This window comes from Staurois parvus, unplaced genomic scaffold (genome assembly GCF_062004578.1).
Source record: "Staurois parvus isolate SC_StPar_1 unplaced genomic scaffold, SC_StPar_1.0 ptg000432l, whole genome shotgun sequence".
In the NCBI taxonomy this organism is placed as follows: domain Eukaryota; kingdom Metazoa; phylum Chordata; class Amphibia; order Anura; family Ranidae; genus Staurois; species Staurois parvus.
In genome coordinates, this window is record NW_028318228.1 from 12,381,134 (window position 1) to 12,405,890 (window position 24,757).

Consider the following 24,757-nt stretch of genomic DNA (forward strand, 5'->3'; position numbering starts at 1 on the left):
AGCCAAAGTCTTTGGCTGAAACCTCAAGCTCATGCTGTGTCCAATGTCAGCACTGGAAACCCAGAAGAAAGGCTGCAACCTACGGGTCGCCTAACCTGACAGTGCCACCTGCTCGCAGTGAATGTACTGTGGGTGGGCGGGAAGTGGTCACATTTTAAAAGCTGATTGGTAGTGTTCCAGCTGAGGTTTGTGTGTGTGTGTGTGTGTGTGGTTTCCCCCCCGTCAGACACTTTTTAATTTTATTAAACCAGATCTTCACCAAAAAATAACATTTGTTCTGATTCTTTTCCTCCCCCTAGCCTCTTTCCTCTATCCAGCTTTCTTTGTTGGTACCCTCTCCCACTTACTCAATCCTCACGTAGGCAAGGCTGACATTGACTCGTCACATACTAAGAGGCTATGAGACCAGTCCCCCTGCACCGTTCGATCTCAAACATGTGCAATAAGGAGCCAGCTGTGAGTCGTCAGTCACAGCCAGCTCCCAAATCTAAGACCTTGGCATTGGAGAGCTATATACCTGAAAGGAACAGGTTTCAGGGAAGGGTGTGTTGGCCACCATAGGTTGGCAAGTATTTTCTTTCTAAAAAGTCAAGAGATACTTTATTTATAGCAGCTGACTTGATTTTTACGAGGGTGAAGTTCCTCTTTAACTCCACCAATGTGTACAGCATTTTGGAAAGGGGGGGGGGGGCAAAATTTAAACTTTTCAGTACATTAGAAATGTCAGATGGGTTCAAAAGATCGGTATGAAGCTAAGATGAAGAGCACAAGGACATCATGACCTCAAACTAGCAGCAGAAAAAGTTCCTAACCTTAGAGAGTATTTTACTAAACAATCTGATCTTTAAAGGTCAAGTCCAGGCAAACATTATATTTATAGTGTATTGTGCATCAGTTACCTTAGACTGGGTACACACGGCACAAAAACGGTTGGTTTGGCAGGAACCTGTTCGACTTTTGACCTGTGTGTACAGCTCCTTATCCGATGGAAGCCAATGGCTGCAAGCAATGATCAGTGTGTCCTTTTGGGGTGGGGGCGTCAGAACACAATAGTTCAGCAGAGAGATCGCCGCACGAACATCAGATGTGTTAGTATGGCAATCTATACAATACTTCCTGTGTGTACCCACCATTACTCCTCAGTCTTGATTCCAGACAACTCTTCCTATGCAAAATGGTACAATGGATCAAGCTCACAGTTTCCTCTATAAGCCAAGCCAATATCGTGCCCTGGGGACCAGACATTTTTCCCCGCTCGTTTGTCGTCTTTGACCGTGGTCCACCCGTTGCCCCTTGAGTTATCCTGCCTCTGGAGAGAGGACCTATCTGCTGGGAGCATTGCCTCCACCAATAGGTTGTTTCTACATAATGAAGGCTGTAATGCGGACACCGGGAGAAGGATTTCAGGAGGAAACCGAAGAAGAGAGAGAGATCACTACATGACCCTGGTTTATGGTAAGTAAACATGTGCATTTGGATAATTGGGGGGGGGGGGGGTTGTTGTGGGTTTTTTTTTTTTTGTTTGTTTCAGCCCCCATGTGCTAGTGACACTCACTGGGAAGGGGTTACCATCATGGGGCAATCAACCCTTTCCCATACCAGTAGTTAGAAGGGGGATGCTAATATTCTGAAGTTGGGCTTTAAAGGAGAAGTATAGCGAAAGCTTTTATGGCTGTACTTCTCATATGGAGAAGTGTTCTGCACTTCTGTGACCCATATTCAACCCGACAGCGGACTTTAGCCCACTGAGCCAATCCAGGCTCTAGAGATCCCGTCAGGATCCACACAGATTTCAGACTGGCAGCTGGCTCAGCCTCTCAGCGATTGTGCCTGAGCCAGCCTCTCCTGCCCCCTCCACAGCCTGGCGCTCCAGAGAGCTCTGGAGGGGCAGAAAGATGGAGACTGACAGTCATGGCTCTCTGCCTAGAGGGGAGGACTGAGCTATCATCGTTGTTTGATCGCAGCAGTTCTCACTGTACAGATGCGGCATGGGTTTGGTGCTGCATCCATCTAGGTGAGTATTTTATTTATTTATCAATATATATATATATTTGTATTTTTTGCTCCATAAGACTCACTTTTTCCCCTACAAAAATGAGGGGAAATGTCTGTGCATCAAATGGAGTGTCTGGCCCGATATTCCCCCCCGTTGCTGCTGTGTTAGAATACTGGGCCGGCTGCTCGGCTCTTCTGTGCAGCAGAACCTGCTCCTTGGTCCTACCTATTCCTCAGTCCAAGGGTGTCCTCATCATCCTTCACAACAGGGTGCCCACTGCACATGTGCGAGAAGCCCCGTAGTCTTTTGAAACCTGTCCTGTGTCTCCGAAGATTTCGGGGAGAGAGGCGATTGCAGCAGAAGTGGGAGCGGGTACCTGTCAAATTTGGGTACCCTCCCCAAAGGTCTGCAGTCTCTGTTCATCTCCAGTAGTGTGTCCGCAGGCTCTGGTCACCTCCTGTAGTACATCCACATGGCTGCAGTCTCTGGTCATTTCCTGTACTATGTCTGCAGTCCATTGGTTGAGAATATTATTTTTTTTTTTTTTCTTGTTTTCCTCCTCTAAAACCTAGGTGTGTCTTATGGTCAGGTGCAGAAGGTTGCTGTAGGTCTCATCCCCCACCCCCTTGAAAAATGTTATGTAAAATCTGTCATTTTGTTCCATTGGGGCAGGGTTTTCCTGAATCAATGAGTAACTAGATAAATACAGATTCATTGTATCCTTGTCGCATTGTTCACTTAATGTGATCATTCCTGGAGGAGAGCTACAAGGTGACCTATTTCCATATAACATCTTTGCTTTATTACATAACCCTAATCTTGAGTTTCTCTGTTCATGAAAACAAACCTCTTAAGGGAAGGCCATCCTAATCCACAATAAAGCTGTATCGGAGTTCTTGAGGAACACACGCAGGCCAGGACCTTGTGATGGATAAAGCCATTTAGTATTGGAGACCACGCTTTATTTGATTCTGCTTTTTGTTATCAGAGAATTTCTTAACATGTATGAGAATCCCAAGCCTTAGAAAATGGATTTAGGCAATCCTACATTATATCATCACTCAGTTCATGTCAAGCTTCTTGAATATATTGCCTTCAATCCGGTGACATTCATTTAAGGGTTGGGTCAGTGTAAACATGCTCAGTTGGATCACTTTTCAAGCTCTGCATTCCACATACAGCCTTCATACATCAGCCCTAACTATGACATTGCTTTCACTCTACTAGGCTCTCATTGCTTGCACATTGCCATGTACCCCTTGACATATTTACTTTTATTTAGAGGAGCAGATGTCACTAGAGAGAAAATATGCTCTTTAGAAGAATGCTGAGAATTATATCTCGTCCATTCTTTATTATTTAGTGCATGACAGCCTCCTTTCTGTTTCTCTGTCATCCTTTTAAGAATCATACTGTATTCTGTTACAGATTGTAGGCTAGAAGGAGACAACTGCTTTTGTCTGGATTTCTTCTGTGTTGTGCTAACATATGAACAATATGTTTTCTGTTAACCCAGTTCTAAAGTGTTGTAGAATTTATGGGCACTACGTGAAAATGAGATAAATAGGTGCAAAACGTGTTTGTATGTATATGTATGTATATGTGTGTGTGTGTGTGTGTGTGTGTGTGTGTGTGTGTGTGTGTGTATGTATATATATATATATATATATATATATATATATATATGGCTTAAAATTTCAAGTCCTGAGCTACTAGCCAAGCCTTAAGAGTTACTTGCCACCAATACACACGCAGACATGTACATACACAGAGACACATGTACACACACACATACAGACACATGTATGCACACACAGGCACATACAGTCACGCATGCACAGACACATGTATATGCATACACATGTACAGATACATACATGTACATACACACAGACACATGTACGTACATACACACAAACACAGGTACATGTGCGCACACACACAGACACAAGTACACACACATACATGTACATGCACGCAGACACAAGTACAGACACGTGTACACACACATGTACGTACATACTCACACACATGTACATGCACACAAATACATGTACATACACGCAGACACATGTACAGATACACACATGTACACACAGACACGTACGTACAAACACACACACATGTACATGCACACACATACATGCAGACACATGTACAGATACACACATGTACAGACACATGTACATACATACACAGACACAAACACACGTACGCACGCTGTTAAATGCTGTCTCCTCTCCCCTGAAGCCACAACTGGCTGACATAGAGGATCATGTGACCAGAGTGAGCTGAAATTAGGTAGGTAGACACACACACACACACACCTTATAAAAAGTTGCAGTACTTCGTTGTTCACTCACAGAGCCAGGTACTGCACTCTAGGGGGAGGCAGAGAGCACAGCACACACTCCTTCCTTTACTTTCACTGCGCTCAGCTATTGAGCAGTCTGACAGCTCCCAGTGCCAATGACAGATCCGGCCTGAGCTCCGAGCCTGCTCAGCAAGACGGCCCTGGGGGACACACTTGCCCCCATCATAATTTCCACTCGCTATTGGCAAGCAGGCGAGTGGAAATTTCAAGGCCTGTGTGTGTGTGTGTGTGTGTGTGTGTGTGTATGTATATGTATGTGTGTGTGTATATATATATATATATATATATATGTATATATATATATATATATATGTGTGTATATGTCGGTAACAATCCATACATACAAAGACACCAAAACAAATAAGTTCAGAAATTAAGTAATGTGTAATAAAATGGAATGACACAGGGAAAAAGTATTGAACACATGAAGAAAGGGAGGTGCAAAAAGGCATGGGAAGCCAAGACACCAGCTGACATTTATCTGTAATTAGAACGCAATTTTGCCCCTTGTCAGTGCAAATTAATATCAGATGGTTCAGTCTTAACTTCATATCATTGAAGGAATGTTGACTGGAAAAATGTACCAAGATATTTATGATAAAAATCTACTGCCATCTACCAGGGTGATGAAGATGAAACAAGGGTGGACATTTCAGCAAGACAATGATTCCAAACACAAAGCTGAGGAAACTCTCAATTGGTTTCAAAGAGAAAATAAAGCTGTTTGAATGGCCCAGCCCATCACCTGACTTGAATGCAATAGTAAATCTATGGAAAGTATTAAAGATCAGAGTTGATAGAAGAGGCCCACGGAAGATCTTCAAGATTTGAAGACTGGAAGAATGGGCCAAAATCACACCTGAGCAATGCATTCAAATAGTTTCTCCATACAGGAGGCATCTTGAAGCTGTCATTACCAACAAAGGATTTTGTACCAAGTATTAAATAACTTTCACTTGGCGTGTTCAATACTTTTTCCCTGTCATTCAATTTTATTACACATAACTTAATTTCTGAACTTATTTGTTTTGGTTTCTTTGTATGTATGGATTGCATGGGTTGTCACCGACATGTGGTGAACATTTTCATTTCAATAGCACCTTTAGAAATATATTTACTGAGAAAAATGGTGACGTGTTCAATACTTATTTTACGTGTGTGTGTGTGTGTGTGTATAATATATACACACACACACTCTCTGCATATTGCATTCATAAAGTATTCAGACCCCCTTCTCTTTCTCATTGTTATATTGCAGCCTGATACTACAGTTGTTTAAATTCATTTTTTTTTTTTTTTAATTTACACTCAGTGCCCCATAATGACAAAGTGAAAACGGAATTTTAGAAATGTCTGAATTTAATGAAAAGCAAAAGCTGAAATATTCCATGCACTTAAGTAATCAAAACTCAATACGTTGTTTAAACTTCTTTGGCAGGAATTACAGCCTCGAGTCCTTTTTGGGTATGACACCACAAACTTTGCACACCTGGATTGGGGGATTTTCTTCCATTCGTCTTTGCAAATCCTCTCAAGCTCAGTCAGGTTGGAAGGGCAGCCAGTTTAAGGTCTCTCCAGAAATGTTTAGTAGGGTTCAAGTCATGACTCTGGCTGGGCCACTCTAGGACATTCACAGAGTTGTCCCTAAGCCACTCCTGTGTTGTCTTGGCTGTGTGCTTAGGATAGTTGTCCTATTGGAAGTTGAACCTTTGGCCTAATTTGAGGTCCAGAGTGCTGCCACAGGTTGCTGCCACCACCATGCTTCACTGTTGGGATGGTATTGGCTAGGGGATGAGCAGTGCTTGGTTTTCTCCAGACATTTTAGAATTGAGACCAAACAGTTCAATCTTGATTCCATCAGACTAGAGAATCTTGGTCCCCACAGTCTGCGAGTCCTTCAGGTGTGGAGAGGCTTCAGTCTAGCCATAAAGCCAAGATCTGTGGAAGTCTGCAATGATGGTTGCCCTTCTGGAACTTTGAGCTCCAGCCATCTTGTGTGGAGATGGGACAGTCAGAGTGACCATCGGGTTCTTGGTCACCTCTCTTATGAAGGGCCTTTCCTCCCTGAGTTTGCTCAGTTTGGCCAGGTGACCAGCTATTTGGAAGAGTACTGGATGTGCCAAACTTATTCAATTTATGAATTGTGAAGGCAAATATGCTCTTGGGAACCTTCAGTGCAGCAGAAATGTTTTTGTAGCCTTCCTCAGATCTGTGCCTTGCAACAATCCTGTCAGTTTCTTTGAACTCATGGCTTTTGCTGTCGTACATTATGTATTATCAGCTGTGATGCCTTTTTATAGAGATGTGTGTACCTTTCCAAATCATGTCCAATCAATTCGTTTTACCACAGGTGGACTCCAGTCAATGTATAGACATATCTCAGCAACAATCAAGAGAAACTGGAGGCACCAGTGCTAAATTTTTTCTTTCCTTTTTCATACATTTGCAAACATTTCTAAAATTATGTTTTTACTTGTCGTCATGGGGTATTGAGTGTAAATTAAAGCGGAGTTCCACTCACCTGTCAAAAAATAAAAGTCAGCAGCTACAAAAACTGTAGCTGCTGACTTTTAAACAGCCACTTACCTGTCCCATGGTGTGTCCCCCGAAGCCCATTTCACCAGCCATCCTGGATTCCAGGAGGCCGGCATCTTCAGTGTGGGCACCCGGCTGTGATAGCTTGCGGCTTCACAGCCGGGTACCCACTGTGCATGCGCGAGTAGCGCTGAACTTCATGAATGGTCCTGTAGTCTTCTGGGACCTGTCACGTATCCCAAAAGACTACAGAAAGGAAGGGAGGGAGGACACCTTCCGTTTCCCATCGCCTAGGCGATCGGACCAGAAATGGGAGCAGGTACCTGTCAAATTCAGGTACCCACTCCCCCCGCCCCCCAAAGGTGCTAATCCTTAATGGAGAGCGGGGTAGCAGTCCTTAAAGCGGAACTTCCCCTTTTGGGTGGAGCTCCGCTTTAATAAGAAAAAAATGAATTGAAACAACTGTAGTATTAAGCTGCAACATGGACAAAATTGAAAAGAGTGAAGGGGGTCTGAATACTTTATATATTATACACACCACCTGTTGGCAATCTTCAGCAGCCGTTTTGCTACCTGCATTGGGAGAATAAGAATTTTAAAAAGGAACTTCATGCATGTCTAGAAAAACAAAGCCAGTTACAAGTACCGTAGCTGCTAAATAAAAAACAAATTGTACTTGAGGGCCCATGGTGTTCAGCACGGTTTTCTTCTCGAGTGCCTCCATCTTGAATTTGATTTGAAAGCAAGCTGAGTGATCAGGAAGTGATAGCCAGCTCCCAAATTAAAAAAAAAAATAGCTGCTGATATGCCACTGCACGTGTGGGCTGTCGGATTTCCATTTTGGATTTGTGAACCAGCTGAGTGATCAGAAAATGAGTTGGCTCCTAAATCAAAGATGGCTGCTGAAGTGTCACTGTGCATGAACAGGCTGGCAGACTGCAGGGAGAACATTCTGAAGTCTCTTGGGATATGTGAAGTGGTGTATCTCAGGAGGCAGGGGGCAGGCCAAGTGTACATCATCCTCTAACATGAAAGCATTCCACACCAGAGCTCAAATTGTAATAAATAGATAAAGCAAGGGGTGTAGATAAAGGGGGGGTCAGGGGGGTCCAAATCCCAGTCCTGATCCCCCCCCCTTCCCCCACCCACTTGGGTAACCTACTAATTTGCCCAGTCAGTGTCCCTGCTGCCACGGTACGCAGCCTTAGCAACCGCACAGCAGAAGCAGTCAGACCTGCAGTGATCTGTCAGGGGACCTCCAGTCAGTTTACACAGCGCTTTACATATATATTGTACATTCACATCAGTCCCTAACCCTGAAGGGGCATACAATCTAAGGTTTAGGAATTGTTGCTGGGGGGGGGGTTTAATTTTGTGTGGGTATTTGAGGCAGGGAGGTATTTTGCAGTGGCGATCTTTGCTTGGGGTGGGGGAATGTTTTTCCTTTCATGGGATGCTTGAGGGAAGGTGGGGGGTTGCTTTTAAAAGGGAGATTTGCTTGGAGGGACATATTTTTGTCTTTAAGGTGGTTGCTGGAAGGAATGGGCAGCTTTTTGCAAACCTTTTTACCTGGCGTAGTGTGGATTTCTAATGGCAGATATTTTTGATTGGGGGGGGGGGGGGGATAATGTATTTGCTGCCATTTAGCCACTTGCTGATTGGAGGTGGCTGGTACGTCACCGCCTACTTCCAGGTTTAGGGAACGCATATGCTTACCCAGCACCCACTGTGATTGCACATAGCAGGAGTCTGTCAGCAAGTCCCGGCCAATGATTCATGGCCAGGACCTGCTGGTCAGCTGTGTCCAATCACTCTGTGTTGACAATCAACACTGAGCTCTGTACAGAGGGAACAATCTGTTTCTCATCCCTGCAAAGCAGGAGTGAGAAACCAAGAGATCATAATTAAAAAGCAGCACACTTTGCATATATTACACATAGTTATGCAGGCCATAGATGGGGAGAAAAACGGCAGATTTTTCTTTTAAAAAACGAAAATTCGGTCGTTCAAGCGGCCGACGTTGCCATCAATGGTAAAAAAAATCGGCCGATTTTCATCCCTTCTACAGCCAGCAAAAAGTGTCCCTGAAGAGAGCTCTGCTATTTCTGACAGTTCCTTGACATTTACAGCGGTTGAAACATTGTATCTATTTATTTCCATTTAGGATACAGATGTTTTTATTCGGAAACAAATAGATACAATGTTTCAACCGCTGTAAATGTCAGAGAACTGTCAGAAATAGCGGAGCTCTCTGCAGAGACACTTTTTGCTGGACTGGAATTATTCTTATTTTCATCCTACTTCTTCATCCTCTTCTTCTTCTTCTTCTTCTTCTTCATCCTCATCCTCTTCTTCTTCATCCTCTTCTTCATCCTCATCCTCTTCTTCATCCTCATCCTCTTCTTCATCCTCATCCTCTTCTTCATCCTCATCCTCATCTTCTTCTTCTTCATCCTCATCCTCTTCTTCCTCATCCTCTTCTTCTTCTTCTTCTTCATCCTCATCCTCTTCTTCATCCTCATCCTCTTCTTCTTCATCATCATCATCCTCTTCTTCATCATCCTCTTCTTCTTATTCTTCTTCTTCTTCATCCTCATCCTCTTCTTCTTCATCCTCATCCTCTTCTTCTTCTTCATCATCCTCATCTTCTTCATCCTCATCCTCTTCTTCTTCTTCATCATCCTCATCCTCTTCTTCATCCTCATCCTCTTCTTCTTCTTCATCCTCTTCTTCTTCCTCTTCTTCATCCTCTTCTTCATCCTCTTCTTCATCCTCTTCCTCTTCTTCTTTTTCTTCTTTTTGTCTTCCTCTTGCAGGTCACTGCTCATGCGCAGTTTTTTTATCGGTAAAAAATCGGCCGATTCGCCCACTAATTGCCGCGAAAATCGGCCGATCGGCAAAATCGGCCGATTTTTTTCCAACTTTACCGAAAAAAAAAAACGGCCAAAATACCGAAAATCGGCCGACCAAATCGCCCACTAACGATCCGAAAATCGGCCGATTTTATTTTCGGCCGAAAAATCGGCCGATTTTCGACCCATCTATGGCCTGCATTAGGCACACATTTAACCCCTTGATCTCCCTACATGTTAACCCCTTCCCAGCCAGTACCATTAGTACAGTGACCTTGTATAGTATTATCACCGATCACTGCATTCGTGTCACTGGAGATGCCAGTGGCAGTCAGTAACCCCCCAGCGTCACTTAGTGCCAGATTGCGTGCTGCAGTATCACAGTCCCATTATAAGTCACTGATCACCGTCATCAGTATAAAAAAAATACAAATTCCAGTATATTGTATATATACCATAGTTTGTAGATGCTAAAACATTCACGCAAACCAATCAATACACACCTTATCGGGTGTAGCAGACTATATTTTGGCCACTATTTATGAAGAAACTAGATTTTTTTTTTTTTTAATTTATTGGATAGGTTTTAGTCTAGGTACACGCCTATGCGTATTCCGCTGCGTTTTGCAGAAAAGCACAGTAGTCCATTTTACATGCTTTCCTATGGAACAGGCTCACATGTCTGCATTTTCACCCAGTGCATTTTTGGAAATGGTCAGGGACTTTTTTAAATGCAAAATGTTGTGTTTTTGGTTCTATAGACTTCAATGGAGACGTTGCAGAAAAGCATGTAGTGCGTTTTTGATGCGTTGTGCGATTTTATTCTGCCCAGAAACAAGTTAGAATAAAATATGCATCAAAAACACGTGTGAAAACGCACGGCAGAAACGGAGCAAACGCAAGCTGCATAGGTGTGAACTAAGTCTTATAGGAGAAAGTAAGACATATTGGGGGCGGGGGTTGTGCTTTTTTTTTTTTTGTATCACAAATAATAAGAAACCCAGTGATGATCAAATATGTCCAAAAGAGAGCTCAATTTGTGTAAAAAAATTATATAAAGTTTGGGTAAAGCTTTGCCTGAACGCACAATTGTCAGTTAAAATAACGCAGTGCTGAATAGCAAAAAATAGCCTGGTCAAGAAGTGGTTCGTTAAGCCTGACCTCTGTATTCTGTATGTTGACTGTACATAGCATACTCCTGATCACTGGACCACGTATACTGGGTTGTACTTTAACCACTCCCTGTCCGGACACTTTTTCCTGTCCAGGCCAATTTTCAGCTTTCAGTGCTATCACACTTTGAATGACAATTGCGCGGTCATGCAACACTGTACCCATATGAATTTTTTACCATTTTTTTTAAGACAGATAAAGCTTTATTTTGGTGGTATTTATTCACCACTGGGATTTTAATTTTTTTTTGCTATGTAAATGAAAAAGTCCAAAAATGTTTAAAAAAAGTATTTATTTGAAAAATGTTATAAGAAAAAACAATCTTTCATCATAAATCTTGGCCGGAATTTATTCCGTTATCTTTTTAGTAAAAAAAAAATAATCCAAATTAGTTTATAACCGAAAATTATATTTTTTAAACTTTTTTTTTACATTTTTATTTTTTTTTTTATATATTTTTTTTTTACATACTGTCACCCTAGCAGTACAGTGTCACCATGGTGACACTGTACTACTTGTGGGGGGTGATGAAGATTTTTTTTTTTACAGTGATTGCTTTTACACCCATATAGGATGTAAAAGCAATCATTTCTCTTTCTCTCTGTCTGCATTCTTGAAGCCATTGAGAACTACTGAGTGAGCTGTGATTGGTCACAGCTTGTCACATGGTACAAGGCTGTTGTGAATAGCCTTGTACCATGTGACCTCTGATCATTCACAGATTTCACACGTAGTAAGCAATGATGTCACAAGTGACATCTTGCTTACTACTTTGCAAGTGATCACTGATTGTCCAATCAGTGATCACATGATCGGGACCTCGTACAGAGGTCCCGTCCGACGATCGGTGTTTCACTGTGTCCGGAGGACACATCGGGCACCAGATTGCGCAGCTAGAAATGGCGTTTATGAACGGCAACCCGCCCCTGGAGTGCCACCGCCCTGCCGTTTATAAACAGCAGGCGGACGGCAAGTGGTTAATTCCACATTTTGCAAAAATGTCATAAATGCACTCACTTTAATTACAAAAAAAAAAAAAGCTGGGAGTGCACTGCTTACCACAATTTGGAGCCCTCTGCAGTGCCCTGGTTGTACAGTAAGGTTGGCTATCATCCAGTCTTCAATGCCACCTGAGCAGGTGCTAGGGTTACTATCTCATCCCTTTAAAACCGAACACATATTACTTACACAGGTTTTGCGGCTAATTTAATGCAGATAAGGCACAAAGTGATTTTAATTACCACCTTAATCCACTACAAAACCTGTGTAATGAATGTGTTGAGTTTTAAAGGGATGCGATGGCAACCCTACCAGGTGCAAAGGGCAATTCACTTAAAAAAAAATTACTTATGATAAACAATTTTTAAAAAGTAAAAGAAAATCAGTGAGTGCCTTGCCTGCCATAATATGGCGCCATTTGCACCTGCTCAGTTTGCACATTTAGACTGAATAAGAGCCAACCTTTCTGACCAGGTTCAAAAAAACACACATTAATGCACAGTAAGGATAGCTAAAATCCAGTCTTGGGTTTCATTCATACATCCTAAATATCTATGGTGGAGCAAGTATGCTGCAAATACCTGCATCCGGGTTCCCAGGTGTTCCAATCATCTGCAGCTGCTCAGCCTGTACACCTAGGTCAGGGGTGTCAAACTGGCGGCCCTCCAACTGTTGCTAAACTACAAGTCCCATCATGCCTCTGCCTTTTGAGAGTTATGCTTTTGTAACTCAATCTTGCAATGCCTCATGGGACTTGTAGTTTGGCAACAGCTGGAGGGCCGCCAGTTTGACACCTGTGACCTAGGTGATGGGCTGAAAAGAGCCAAATCTGTCTGCTGCTGTAAACAAGTATCCGCATGTATCTGCACATCCAGTGGTTACCTTCAGGTAGGGACAATTTTGAGAAAAAAAAACAATATTTTGTACTTTCTGCTATAAAACATGTCCAGTAAAAAACAATTTAAAAATCAAATTTCGTCATAGATTTCGGCCAAAATGCATTCTGCGACATGTCTTTGCTAAAAAAAAAACCCAATACGTGTAAATGAATTGGTTTACGTGAAAGTTATAGCATCTACAAATGGCGGGAAAGATACTGGGATTTGTAATTTTTTTTATACTAATAATGGCGGCGATCAGCAACTTATGGCGGCGATCAGCGACTTATAGCAGGACTGCGGGACTGCGGCGGACATTCTGACACTGGGGGGGAACTGACTTGGGGTCACTGACATCCCCAGTGACACCAATACAGTGATCAGTGCAAAAAAAAAAACACTGACACTGTACTAATGGCACTGGGGAGGAAGGGATTAACTTTTTTTTTTGCACGGAAAGGGTTAACTGTGTGAGGGGAGTGTTTTACTAGGGGGCGGGGGTGTGTACTGTAGGGAGACACGCAGATCGGGACAGAGAAGCTCCTTTCTCCTGGTCTTCATGTCAGGAACTGTCAGGGAAGTGACAGAAAGCAGAGCTACTGCAGCCCTGCTCTCTGTCACTGATTGCCGCAAATCGCCGGGACACATCTCATAACCGGCTGTGACCCGGCGACTGACACCCGCGGCTGAGATCGGCGGTGAAGGTAGGGTGGCGGCGCGCCTCCTACCTGTTTTGAAACGGCACATTTTAAAACGTGCTTTTGCCCAGTCGTGTCGCCCTGCCACCGTTTTTATACAGTGGCTGGGTGGCAAGTGGTTAAACATGTCAAGTAAAAAGAAAATGTTAAAAAAATCAAATTGCGTCATAATTTTAGGCCAAAATGTAAATGTGATTTGGCCCTGTCTGTACCATATGATAACTGTGACCAATCACCAAGATCAACACAGTAGTACACAATGAATGGCATGAATGAACACCATCCATTGTGTACAATTTTGCATGTGATCTGTTGCCAACCAGTACACTGGTCTGTCCTTCGCTGTGTCCGGCAGACACAGCGGGTGACAGATTGCCTCTCAGTGTGGCGCATTCTGGGAGGATGACATCCTCCCAGGACAGCAAATGTCCCGCCGGGCCTTCATTTTACTATGGGCGGGAAGGTGTTAATATGTTACAGTGAGCCTGTCCACTCCTGTGACTTGTATTCAGCTGACAGCGGGCTAAAGTCCGCTATTGACTGATGTCACTGAACTGATCCAGAGAGATTCTGACTTTAAAGTTGGGATCCACCCATATTTATGGCCATCCGTTGGCTCAGCTTCTGAAAACCTGAGCCAGCCACTCCCACCCCCTCCACATCCCAGGTCTCCATCATGCTCTGGAATAGCAGAACAAAGAGGCGTTCACTGACAGTCACCAGCTCTCTGCAGCCTGAAGACAGAGAGCTGAGCGATCAGCGGTGTTTGCTCAGTTCTCAGTCTTGACAAATATACTCCACCTAATGCTGGCCATACATTATACAATCTTCTTGAGAATTTTGCTTTAGATTTACCAAAAACCATATAATAGGATGTCAAACCCAACCAACACTTTCAGTTGTATCCAATTAGGCAGGCCCTTGCACTACACAGTTGAAGGTAAATCTAAAGGAAATTGGGCAGAAAGTGGACAGAAAATTGTAAGAAAATTGTATAGTGTATGGCCAGCCTGAGTGGGTATGGATGTTTGTTTTTTAACCTCTTGAAGGCCAGGCCTGTTCTGCCACTTTTTGTTTACAAGTAAAAAACATGAATGTAATGTAAAACCCAATTTTGTGTTAAAATATAAAAGATGTCACGCCAAGTAAATGGATCCCTAACATGCTTTAAAATTGCATGTGTAATGACGACGAACTATGACACTTAAAAATCTCCAGCGTTAGAGGAGATCTAGCGCTAAAATTATTGCTCTCACTATAACATTCGCAGTGATACCTTTCATGTGTGATGCGAACATGTTTACCTATGTGTCCGTGACCTATGTATGTGTTTGCTTCTGCGCACAATTACTGAGGGATGGGGGTGCTTTTTTTTTTTTTTTTTACATTGTTTCTTTTTTAATTTAACTTTTTTTCACTTTTATTCCTATTACAAGAAATTTAAACATCCCTTGTCATAGAAATAAGGGTTGACAGGTCCTCTTTATGGAAACATCTGGGGTCTATAAGACCCTAGATCTGTCCTCTACCCTGGAAAAAAATGAAATTAAAAAAAAAAAAATGGATCTCGTGCTTTTAAGAAAAAAAAAAAGCAGCGTTTACAGCTGCCAGAACCAGAAGTGACGTCGTGATGTCCCTTCCGGTCTCCTAGACCATAGAGATGACTGGGGACCAAAAGCTCTATGAAAACCTGGCAGCACTGTCGGATCGGATACCGGGCTCCCTGATCGCACAAGAGAGCCCAGGGAAGTGATGGTGGGTCGGACATCTCCTCCTGCCGCCTGTAAAAGCAATGCAGCGGCTAATCGGCTGCTAAGATTGCTTTTAGATGAAAAAGCATCGACGGTTGAAAAAAATAAATAAAATACCGGGGTCATGGCATACAGCTACAACCAAAACCCCAGTAGGAGGTCAATCATGTACACGTATGTGATTTGGCGTCAAGTGGTTATACCAGGATGTTCTACTTTCTGGAACAATGAAGCTCTGTATGCGGATTGGGCGGTAAGTACTTCTGATGGGAAAGCGTGTTGTTGCCTGGCATCCTTATGAACCCAGCACTGAAATCTTGACGAGTTGTAGGTCCACGCCGATGGAAGCTGTTTAATACCTTGTCACAACGGAAACGACTGGCCTATTTCAGAGCTCCTGCACTCTCTGGAAATGGCTTGTCCATTTCCACAATGTTTCTGCTCTTAGAAAGTGTTGAAATACGAACCGGCTGACAGCTCTGCTTTATAGTACCTCCTGTAGTCTTTTATCTCGGCAGGAGCTGACATCTAGTCTGTCTACTAAGTTGTCTGGGCTACAGCAGGTGTTCGTGTTTCTACACGCCGTCCAAGTCTGAGCGCCATTCACTTCCTCGGAGAAATCTGCATAGCATTACAGGAAAACCCTAGACAGCCTATACTAATGGAGGGGACACACGTGATGCCATTTATAACCTGCAAAGAATATAAAGCATACAGACAAAAAAAAGAGTGCATCTCCTATTTATAGCACAAGGCCTTCTTCGAGGCCCCTCTAAGCCATTTAAAAACAATGCATCCTTCTAGTTGATGGTCAGTAGGTGTTCCGTTAAAAGGCATTTGAAGCTTATAGATTAGTAGCTGGCTGTTCCATTTATTCAAGCTGCTACCCCTGCGGTTTAATTCGCAAGCCATGATTTTCCTTTCCCAATTTTCTCCCCGCTTGCCGCACAGCATTTGTTGTATAATTGTTTATTGCCGCTTAGAACGATATGGATGTTTTTTTTTTCCTCGCAAAGGCTCGGCCATGTTCTGCCTTATTACCTTTTTGCGGACGGCGTGTTGTATATTCCCGTAGATGGAATGCTCGGCAAGTTGTGACATTGTGAAAGCGCACGTGCTGAGATTCTGCGCTCGTTAATTTAGTTCAGGCACCTGTGTCTCATTTGATTGCTGATCTTTCCATTACGTGCTTGTGACCCTGCTTTATTTCTTCTTTTTCTTTTCCCCTGCAGAAAGCCACGGATAAAGGTGTTTCCTTTGTGAGAGTTGTGGTGAAAGGCTTAGGACCTGGAAGAATAGTAAGTTTAGACGTTTACAACTGACCTACCGTTTGTACACTCTGGACCTCCTAAATCTGATAGATCTGCAAGAAGAACCGTTTACCGCCCATAGTGGCAAGTCAGCTGCTCGCTTTGTGGTTTTCATTGCAGCAAAAGAAAAAAGAAGCCTTAAAGTGGTATTAAAGCCAAAAGCAAACATTGTATGGCAGCTTACCAATTCTTAGATCTGATGGCTGCTTCAGTTCCCTTTTTTTTTTTTTCCTTCTATTTTCATCTGGTGACCCAGCCAGTATGTCTGCTTACTCAGAAGCTCCAAGCTCTCCTGCAGAATGTATCTGTTTACATGGATGAGACAATCCATCTATTGATAGGGGTGAATAAAATGATCAGTTTGTATTTATTTATGTAAAACCTTTATCCCAAAAGGAAAAAAAACTGTTTGCTGTAACTGATTATAAAGTGTTAGCTGGAGTTTGGCTTCAGTTTGTTACTGCATTCAAATCTGCTAATACATTTAACACTTCCATTTCCCTCAGACTGACAATACTGCTGTCCATTACACTTTTGGTTTTAATACCACTTTTAGGCATCATTATACTCATTAGGCCTTTAGTTTAACATAACATTTTATATGTGTGATGACTTTAAGGTAAAACAATGTTTAGACTTTAGTACCACTTTAAGTGTTTTTTTTTTTTTTTTTTTTAAAAACAATTTTTTTTAACTTTACAAACATGATATACCTACCTGCTGTATTGATATTGCGCAGAGCAGCCCCTATCCTTTTCTTTATGGTGAGGCTTGGCCCGCTGCCAGCAGAAAGAGCCAGATGCTCCAGCTGCTCTCAGCAAAGCCTGAGCGGGAAGAAGAGGATAGAGCCATTACAGATGTGCATAGTACTGGATCAAGATGGAGCTCAGGTACATATAAGAGAGTTGGGGGAGGGGGGTTGGTGATGGGGCGATACACATCCTGAAACATTTTTTACCTTGGTGCAGGGAATGCATTAAGGTTAAAAAAAAAAAAAAAAAAAAAAATATGTTTAGGGTTAACCACTTTAAAGCAGAGCTTCACCCAAAAGGAAAAGTTCTGTTTGTTTGTATCCTCCTCTCCTCCATTGCCAGGTTTGGCACTTTTTGGGGGGGGAGCAGGTACCTGGTTTTGACAGGTACCTGCTCCCACTTTCAAATGAATTGCTGCGGTGACATTCGGCCCTTCCTCCTCCCCCGCAGCCTTCTGGGACACCTCACAAGTCCTAGTAGACTGCTGGACCATTCACAAAGGGCAGTGCGACTCACGCATGCGCAATAGGAAACCGACTGTGAAGCTGGAAGGCTTCACTGCCGGTTTCCCTTACCTAAGATGCCGGCACCTGCACCTGAGCCACTTGAAGAATCGGCTCAGGTGAGGACATTGCTGGATCACTGGACAAGGTAAGTGTCCATATATTAAAAGTCAGCAGCTACAGTATTTGTAGCTGCTGATTTTTAATTTTTCTCCTCTTTCTCTGCATTAAAGTAGAACTATAGGCACACTCAAGTGCCCCCCCCAGAGCAAGCAGCTTGCTATGGGGGCACTGGGAAAGGGGGAGGAACCAGGAGAGCTGGTGGGGGACCCGAGAAGAAATGAATCAGGGCTGCTCTATGCCAAACTATTCTACCGAGCGGGTAAGTATGACATGATTGTTATTTTTATTTAAAAAGGAGCATTTACAATCACTTTAATCCTTTTTTTACTATAAATGAAATGCAAGTGATGGTTGACCAGTCTGGGCCCCTCCATTGGTGGTATGTCCTCTAGAAGCCCCATAAGATCTATGATGTCCTAACATGGGATCTCTTACTCCTGCCATTAAAATTGTGGAGTCAGTATTGACTGACTGGAGATGGGTGTCCCTGTTGCCCTCCAAACCATGGAGATTTGTTCTAAAATATATGAATGTACATGGTTTAATATGTAATTGGTACTGAATATTTAAAGTGGAACCTCACTCAACACTGACTATTTTTAATCCTGATGCTACTAGCATCAGTATATAGATGAGGAAATAGATATATTCCCTCCTTCCTTCCCCCCCCCCCCCAATTTAAATTTTTTTCAATTACTTCCTGGTTTCCATGCCTATGCAAATGATGTCATACATCCCAGGAGTCTTCAAGCGGGGAGGAGGGGCTTTGTCAACTAAGCACACCACTTGCCTGCATGCCTGAGCTAAGGGCAGATGTATTCCAGGAAGTCAATGCTACATGAATCATCTGCCCTTAATCATGATGGCCACGGACTGAAATGCTAGAGGGGTGTTTTTCAAAGTGCTTTTTCAAAAGTTTTTCTCTGCCAAATTAAGAATGGAGACATGGATGGAGGGAATTTGCGCTGAAAATAAAAAATGATTTAAATAGCATTTTTGCTTTTCGTTGATCAGATTCAGTGCAGTTCTGCTTTAAAAAAAAAAAAAGTTTGATCCTTGATAAAATTAGTAAAAATCCCAATTTGTTTTGTCATGTTCAGTGCAGCCATATCCTCCAGACCAATGACCATGTTTAATAACCAAGCCTACTAAGGACAAAGGGACAAATAACTAGCATGATGACCTGTTTTATTGAATGTTTCCATAATGGCATCTTATTAAATGTATTTTTATTTTTCATGCAGCATGCCATCAGAGGGTTAACGATGGGAGGACTGCAAGTGGTATCCCTTACCGATAATACACCCATCCCACACAATGGCTGCCGTCCGCGGAAACCTCGGAGATTGTAAACGAGGATGCTCTAGGAGGGCTGAAACGCAGCAGCCCGTGCCGGTCCAGCAGGACGCTGAATGGAAGAAGTGGTTTACTTCAGCTGCACAGTGTGAGGGTCGTGAAGTATATTCTTTATGACGGGATTTTTTTTTTTTTTTTTTTAATTTAAGGCTGTTTTGGAAGCACTTTGTGATATGGTTAATGCGTGCTCAGAATGGAAGGCGGAGAAATAGATTTTGTTGAGACCAATTTTTTTTTCACCTCGCTTTTAAGATGCCTTTAATAAAATGTCAGAAAATGTTTTGAGCTCACCTTTTGTATTCTGCAAGCCTCGTGTGTTTCTCTTTTTCTTTTTCTTTTTTTTCCCTTTCCATGTCCTTGAAAATTACACATGAATTTTTATTCTCTTAAAAAAAAAAATTACAGGTAATATAAATCACCATGTCGAAAATCGGTTTTCCAAACAATGACTGTATAGTAGAGGGAATCCGCTGTAAACATAGCTGGAATCAACTAGACATAAAGCATGAACAGGGAATTTTTCGAGTGAATTTTACATTGTCATTTTTTTTTTTTTAACCATTTTTATATGGCTCTTTAGAGCTGCTGCATTTCAAATCTGAATTAGAAGAGACGCAATTTTGAGTGGAAAAAAATGACAATACTCTTATTAGAGGAATTTGACCTTCTGCTTTCAGACTATGATTCTATACCTTCTTGGACTTAACAATATAACACTTTCTGTAACAAAAAAAAAAAAATTCTATCAGCCAGGCACCAAGGTTAGTAATTGGCTCGTGATCAGATAGACAAATGATTTTTTTTTAAAGAATATATTTACTTGTTGCTTCTCTTATTTTCCACATTGTGGTTCCAGTTTTACAGAGTGAAGCCATAGATCCAGTGCTAGGAAGGTGAGTTGGAATTTGCAAGCAATGTGTCAAATTTACTCGCAAGGTTTGCTTTAGGATTGCTGGAAGAGGGGCTTAGGGCTGTCTGCAAAGAAACAGTGATTTTATTTTTTTTACCGAACTGAAGGCTAATGCATCTGACCTCTCTATAGGTAATTGGTGATCACCAGCTCTGACAGTCTCACGCTTTAGATAATGCGGCAGGGGGAGCGGCTTATACAGCCACACTAACGTGTTTTGGTTTTTGTTTGGTTTTTTTTTTCCAAGCTGAACAGTGGCTGAAAATAAAAATAGCTACATTCTCAGAAAATGGTGTTTTACTTTAATGGCTAGTACACACAATGAGAATATCGGCCGAATGATTGTCCGGTTTTTTTTTTTCGTGTGTGTTGTTTTGTTTGTTTGTTTTTTTTTTTTTTGTTTTGTTTTCAATATAAAACTAGCATGCAAAAACAAAATAGTTTACTAGAATTCTCATAAGAAGAGAATACAACTTTGGAAGTGATGTATTGTAATGTCTTCTTTTTGTTTCCGAGCATGCGCAGTCTTGGTCACTCAATTTTTTTGGTACAGATACTGTATTAATTCCATGAAAATCATTCTGATCTGTTATAAGAAAAATTTTTGTGCTTGTCCCTTCGCATATTTTCACATGAACTGTCGTGATCGGCTCCCGAAAGCTGTGTACGAACGATCACATTATTGGATGGTCTCTCCAAAAAAATTTTGGTTTTTGCCCTATTTTCTCATTGTGTGTTCTAGGATGCAGATGATATATAGAATACGGAACATTTTTCTTTCACCTGCATGGATATTTTATGTACAGTACATTATAGGGAGTGAATTTTTTTTTTTTTATTAGTTTCCCTCAGTGTTACTAAACCCAGGGCCCTGCAATCACTATAATCAATCGTCCACAGTACATAGAAAATGAAAATGCAATTATCTTCATAAATATAAACTGCTTAAAGTGACACTAAAGCTTTGATATTTTTTTTTTTTTTCTTTAGATAACAAACATGCCTATACTTACCTGCTCTGTGTAGTAGTTTTGCACAAAGCAACACTGATCCTCCTCTTCTTCTTGGGTCCCCGCCAGCACTCCTGGCTCATCCCCCTCGAGCAGTGCCCCCAGGGAAAGCCACTCACCGTGGGGGCACCGTTACGTGCTCGTCCCTGAGACATTGCTCCTTAAGACAGTCGTGGCTCAGCCCCGCCCCCCACTCTCTCCTCGTTGGTCCACTGGCAATGGGCTCCTGCTGCTGTCAGCCAATGAGGAGGAAGAGTCCCCAGACAGCAGAGGCTGTCGAGAACGTCACTGGATCGGAGGGGTTCAGGTAAGGATTGGGGAGGGGGCTGGGAGGGGCACTGTACACAGAAGGTTTTTTACCTTCATGCATAGAATGCATGAAGGTAAAAAAAAACCTTGAGCTTTTAGAACCACTTTAATACCTTTTCTCATCAACAGTATATGGCAGTCTTGCGACTTCTATCAGTATCCGGCCGTGCACTGGTTAATCTTGTAGGAGGCGTTTTCATTCTCGTCTGTCCTATAAGGCTGCATGACCCCTGACCCTCTGTCGAAAAAGTACTGATTGGCCCTGTGCTGATCACATGCACCCTTCCAAGAAAGAAACTCTGGCAATACACACCAAACTGAGCATGTGTAGAGTGCCTCCTAGGGCACTGTATTATCAGCAGATGGACTAGGGACTGTGGAAAAATGGGGAGGATCAGAGAAGACAGGATCAAATAGCTTTTTTACACAATGTGAAGGATAACTCCTTAGGTTCCACAGTGAGTAGAACAAGCATGCTTTACTGCATATACAGATTGATTTTACTGTTGTAGGTTTAGTAACACTTTAAGCCCTGATGTCATTTATATGAATAATTTTAAAGCAGAACTCTGGGCAAGAACTTCTTTACATATCCTTGTTGATTTCCTACCTTAACTGAATATGTCATCCATCTTCTGGTTCACTCAGTAGTTGCTCTGAAATAGAATATTCATTTCAAATCAATCCATTAATTCTCTTTGACTTCCTGTTAGTAAGATCAGTGGCTGCTATGCATCCTATTCCCCCACCCACTGTTCTTGGAACATCCCTTCTGTAGTTCTTTCTCCAGGAAGCAGTGATGTAATTCAGCCCCACTTGCAGTGGTGGGTGGACCAAGACTCGTGACACATTCAACATTAAACAGGCCTAGTGTACCCGCCCACATTCACGACAATTCCTTGTAGTTGATGGGAACTGTAGTTTCCTTTTTACTGCAGAGGGGAGAGGATATGATGTAATCCTGGCTGTTACACCTCCTTAACAGAGCAGATGCTGTTATCTTTTGAATTTTAGAGATGAGGTCATGAAAATTCAGACTTCTCTCCTGAATGGTAAGGATTTTCAACATTTTTGGAACGGTTTGTGTTGGTTTTCTTTTTTTTTTTTTTCTTTTTCTACCCCTGAGTTCTTTAAATGTGTATGGGTTTTGTTTTTTTTTGTTTTGTTTTTTTTGGGAGGGGGGGGGGTTTAAACTTTTATATGTGGAGCAAACTTATTGTGGAATTTTATGGCCCAGCCATAGTCACAACAGGCACAAGCCAAATAACCCCCATTTGTGTTCTCTGGATGTGAATGCTAGCTAGAGCACCAGGATGTACTCCCACAAAAATGGGCCGAACCTACAAATTCAGTGCAGTTACTACCCTGGCAGGACCTCAGAATCATAATGCTGCAAGGCAAAAGTACTTTATGTATTAGTGAATTCGCCCCTAGCATGATAGTTATCTTGTGGTGCATTGCTGATCTAGACTTCCCTGACCTTGCTTTGCTGAATATTAGAATGCCGTAATAATAAGTGGTAATGTATCTTTTGTCATATCGTGTACAGAAAACTTTTCAGCAAAAGCTTTCATAAATGTCAGCAAGGACAAACCCTATATAGATGAAAATCACTTCATAGAAACTGAATGACCATTTAATTTGTGCATCTTGTATATACATGGGAGAGGTAGCCATCAGCCCTGTACCCTCTGTGACTTCTAGCATTGTTCCATTACCTTGTTATTGTTGGATTACTGTTCAGAAAGCATTTTGTGCAGAAATCTAATTTAACTTGAATTTATTCATATATACAAAGGGATTTATAAGCAGTGTACTAAAATTCTATTGAAGCAAATAGACAAACTAAAGCATGTTGCAAGCGTATGCACCGATGAGTTATATCATTCTATAAAAGCTCAGAAATGTAAGGAGAACGTGTTATCAGTCATAGACTTAGGGCCGGTTTAGGAGGCAGAGAACAACTTTTTTTTTTTTTTTTTTTTTTTTTTTTAATGTTTAGGTGCATTGAATGTCTGTCTGTGTTTTGTGTGTTTATTGTAAAGTTCAGGAATTACCAGTGCAGCAGTATATTCTTTAAATGATCTTCATTTTTCCCAAGAGACAACAGAACTACGCTTTCAGTAGCAAACAAATGTAGCTTTTCATCAGCTCCATAATAAAGTACATTTAGTCTTCGCTTAATAACACAACAGGGTTTTATGAGAACAGATATGGTGTCATAAAACCCTGTGTCCATTCCAAAGCTTCTATAGGTATTTTTCATCCCACATGTGGTCTCCAGCCAGGACCCAGAAATACCACAGTTCTTACAGGCACCTGTCACAAAGATGGGACTGCAAATCCCAATGACATCGAGTTCTATCCATGAGCTTCCACAAAACAATTTGTGCGGGCATTCACATTGGGTTTTGTGACAATGTCATGTTCAGTGCCATTGGAAAGACCAGGCATGCCCAAAAAGGATTTCCTAGTTTCTCTGAAAAAAATGTCTGTTTTCTGAGTTTGTGACCTTGACAGGATCGTAGCAACCTTCACCCAGTTGATACCTGCTGGGAACCCTAGTTTGGTATAGGCCAAAATGGACAGTTGTTTTTCTCTTTCTGGTCTGTTAGACCTAGTAATTTACTTACCTGATCTTTTCCACTACCTCAAATGGACCTTGTCATTTAGCTAGGAAGTCTTCTCTCTACTGTGGGTATTACTACAGCCAACCAGTCCCCAACCTGAAATAACCTAACTTTGACTGAAGGGTTGTACACTGCTTTCTGCACCCCCTCATCATTCTGAAGATGTTTCCTCAACTAATGTAATCACATTAGTGATTCTTTTTGCAGATCTGAGAGATATGTTCACTTACTATTTTGCAGGGTGTAGTCTCAATTTCCCTGGTCTCTTTTACCAGATCAAGCAAGCCATGGGGTCTCAGCCCATACAAAGAGTTCAAATGTTGACAATCCTGTGGCTACTTGGTGAACCTCTTGTATTGCAAATAACAATGCAGGGAGTAAGTAATCCCAATCCTTCAGCTTTCTCTGGACTACCTTCTTATGTCTGAACTTGAAATTTTTGTTAAACCTCTCGACAGCCATCTGTCTGTGGGTGATGCACAGAAGTCTGCAATTACTTTATTCAGAACAGTTTGCCATAATCTTTGACATAAGAGGTGCCTTGATCTGTCACGACTTCTTTTGAAATCCTTTTTTTAACATATGGAATAACTCCCAT

At 42.0% G+C, this 24,757-nt stretch overlaps 1 protein-coding gene across 1 annotated transcript in view; it reads left to right on the forward strand.

The window, feature by feature from the left end:
* The window catches only part of MRPS11 (mitochondrial ribosomal protein S11), a 57,672-nt gene extending 38,082 nt beyond the window's left edge, over window positions 1-19,590 (forward strand). The window contains exons 5-6 of the mRNA XM_089687666.1: window positions 16,489-16,554; window positions 19,189-19,590. Coding sequence (XP_089543792.1) covers window positions 16,489-16,554; window positions 19,189-19,296 — 174 coding nt within the window. The 3' untranslated portion in view covers window positions 19,297-19,590. The remainder of the gene's footprint in view (window positions 1-16,488; window positions 16,555-19,188) is intronic.
* The last annotated feature ends 5,167 nt before the right edge of the window (window positions 19,591-24,757 follow it).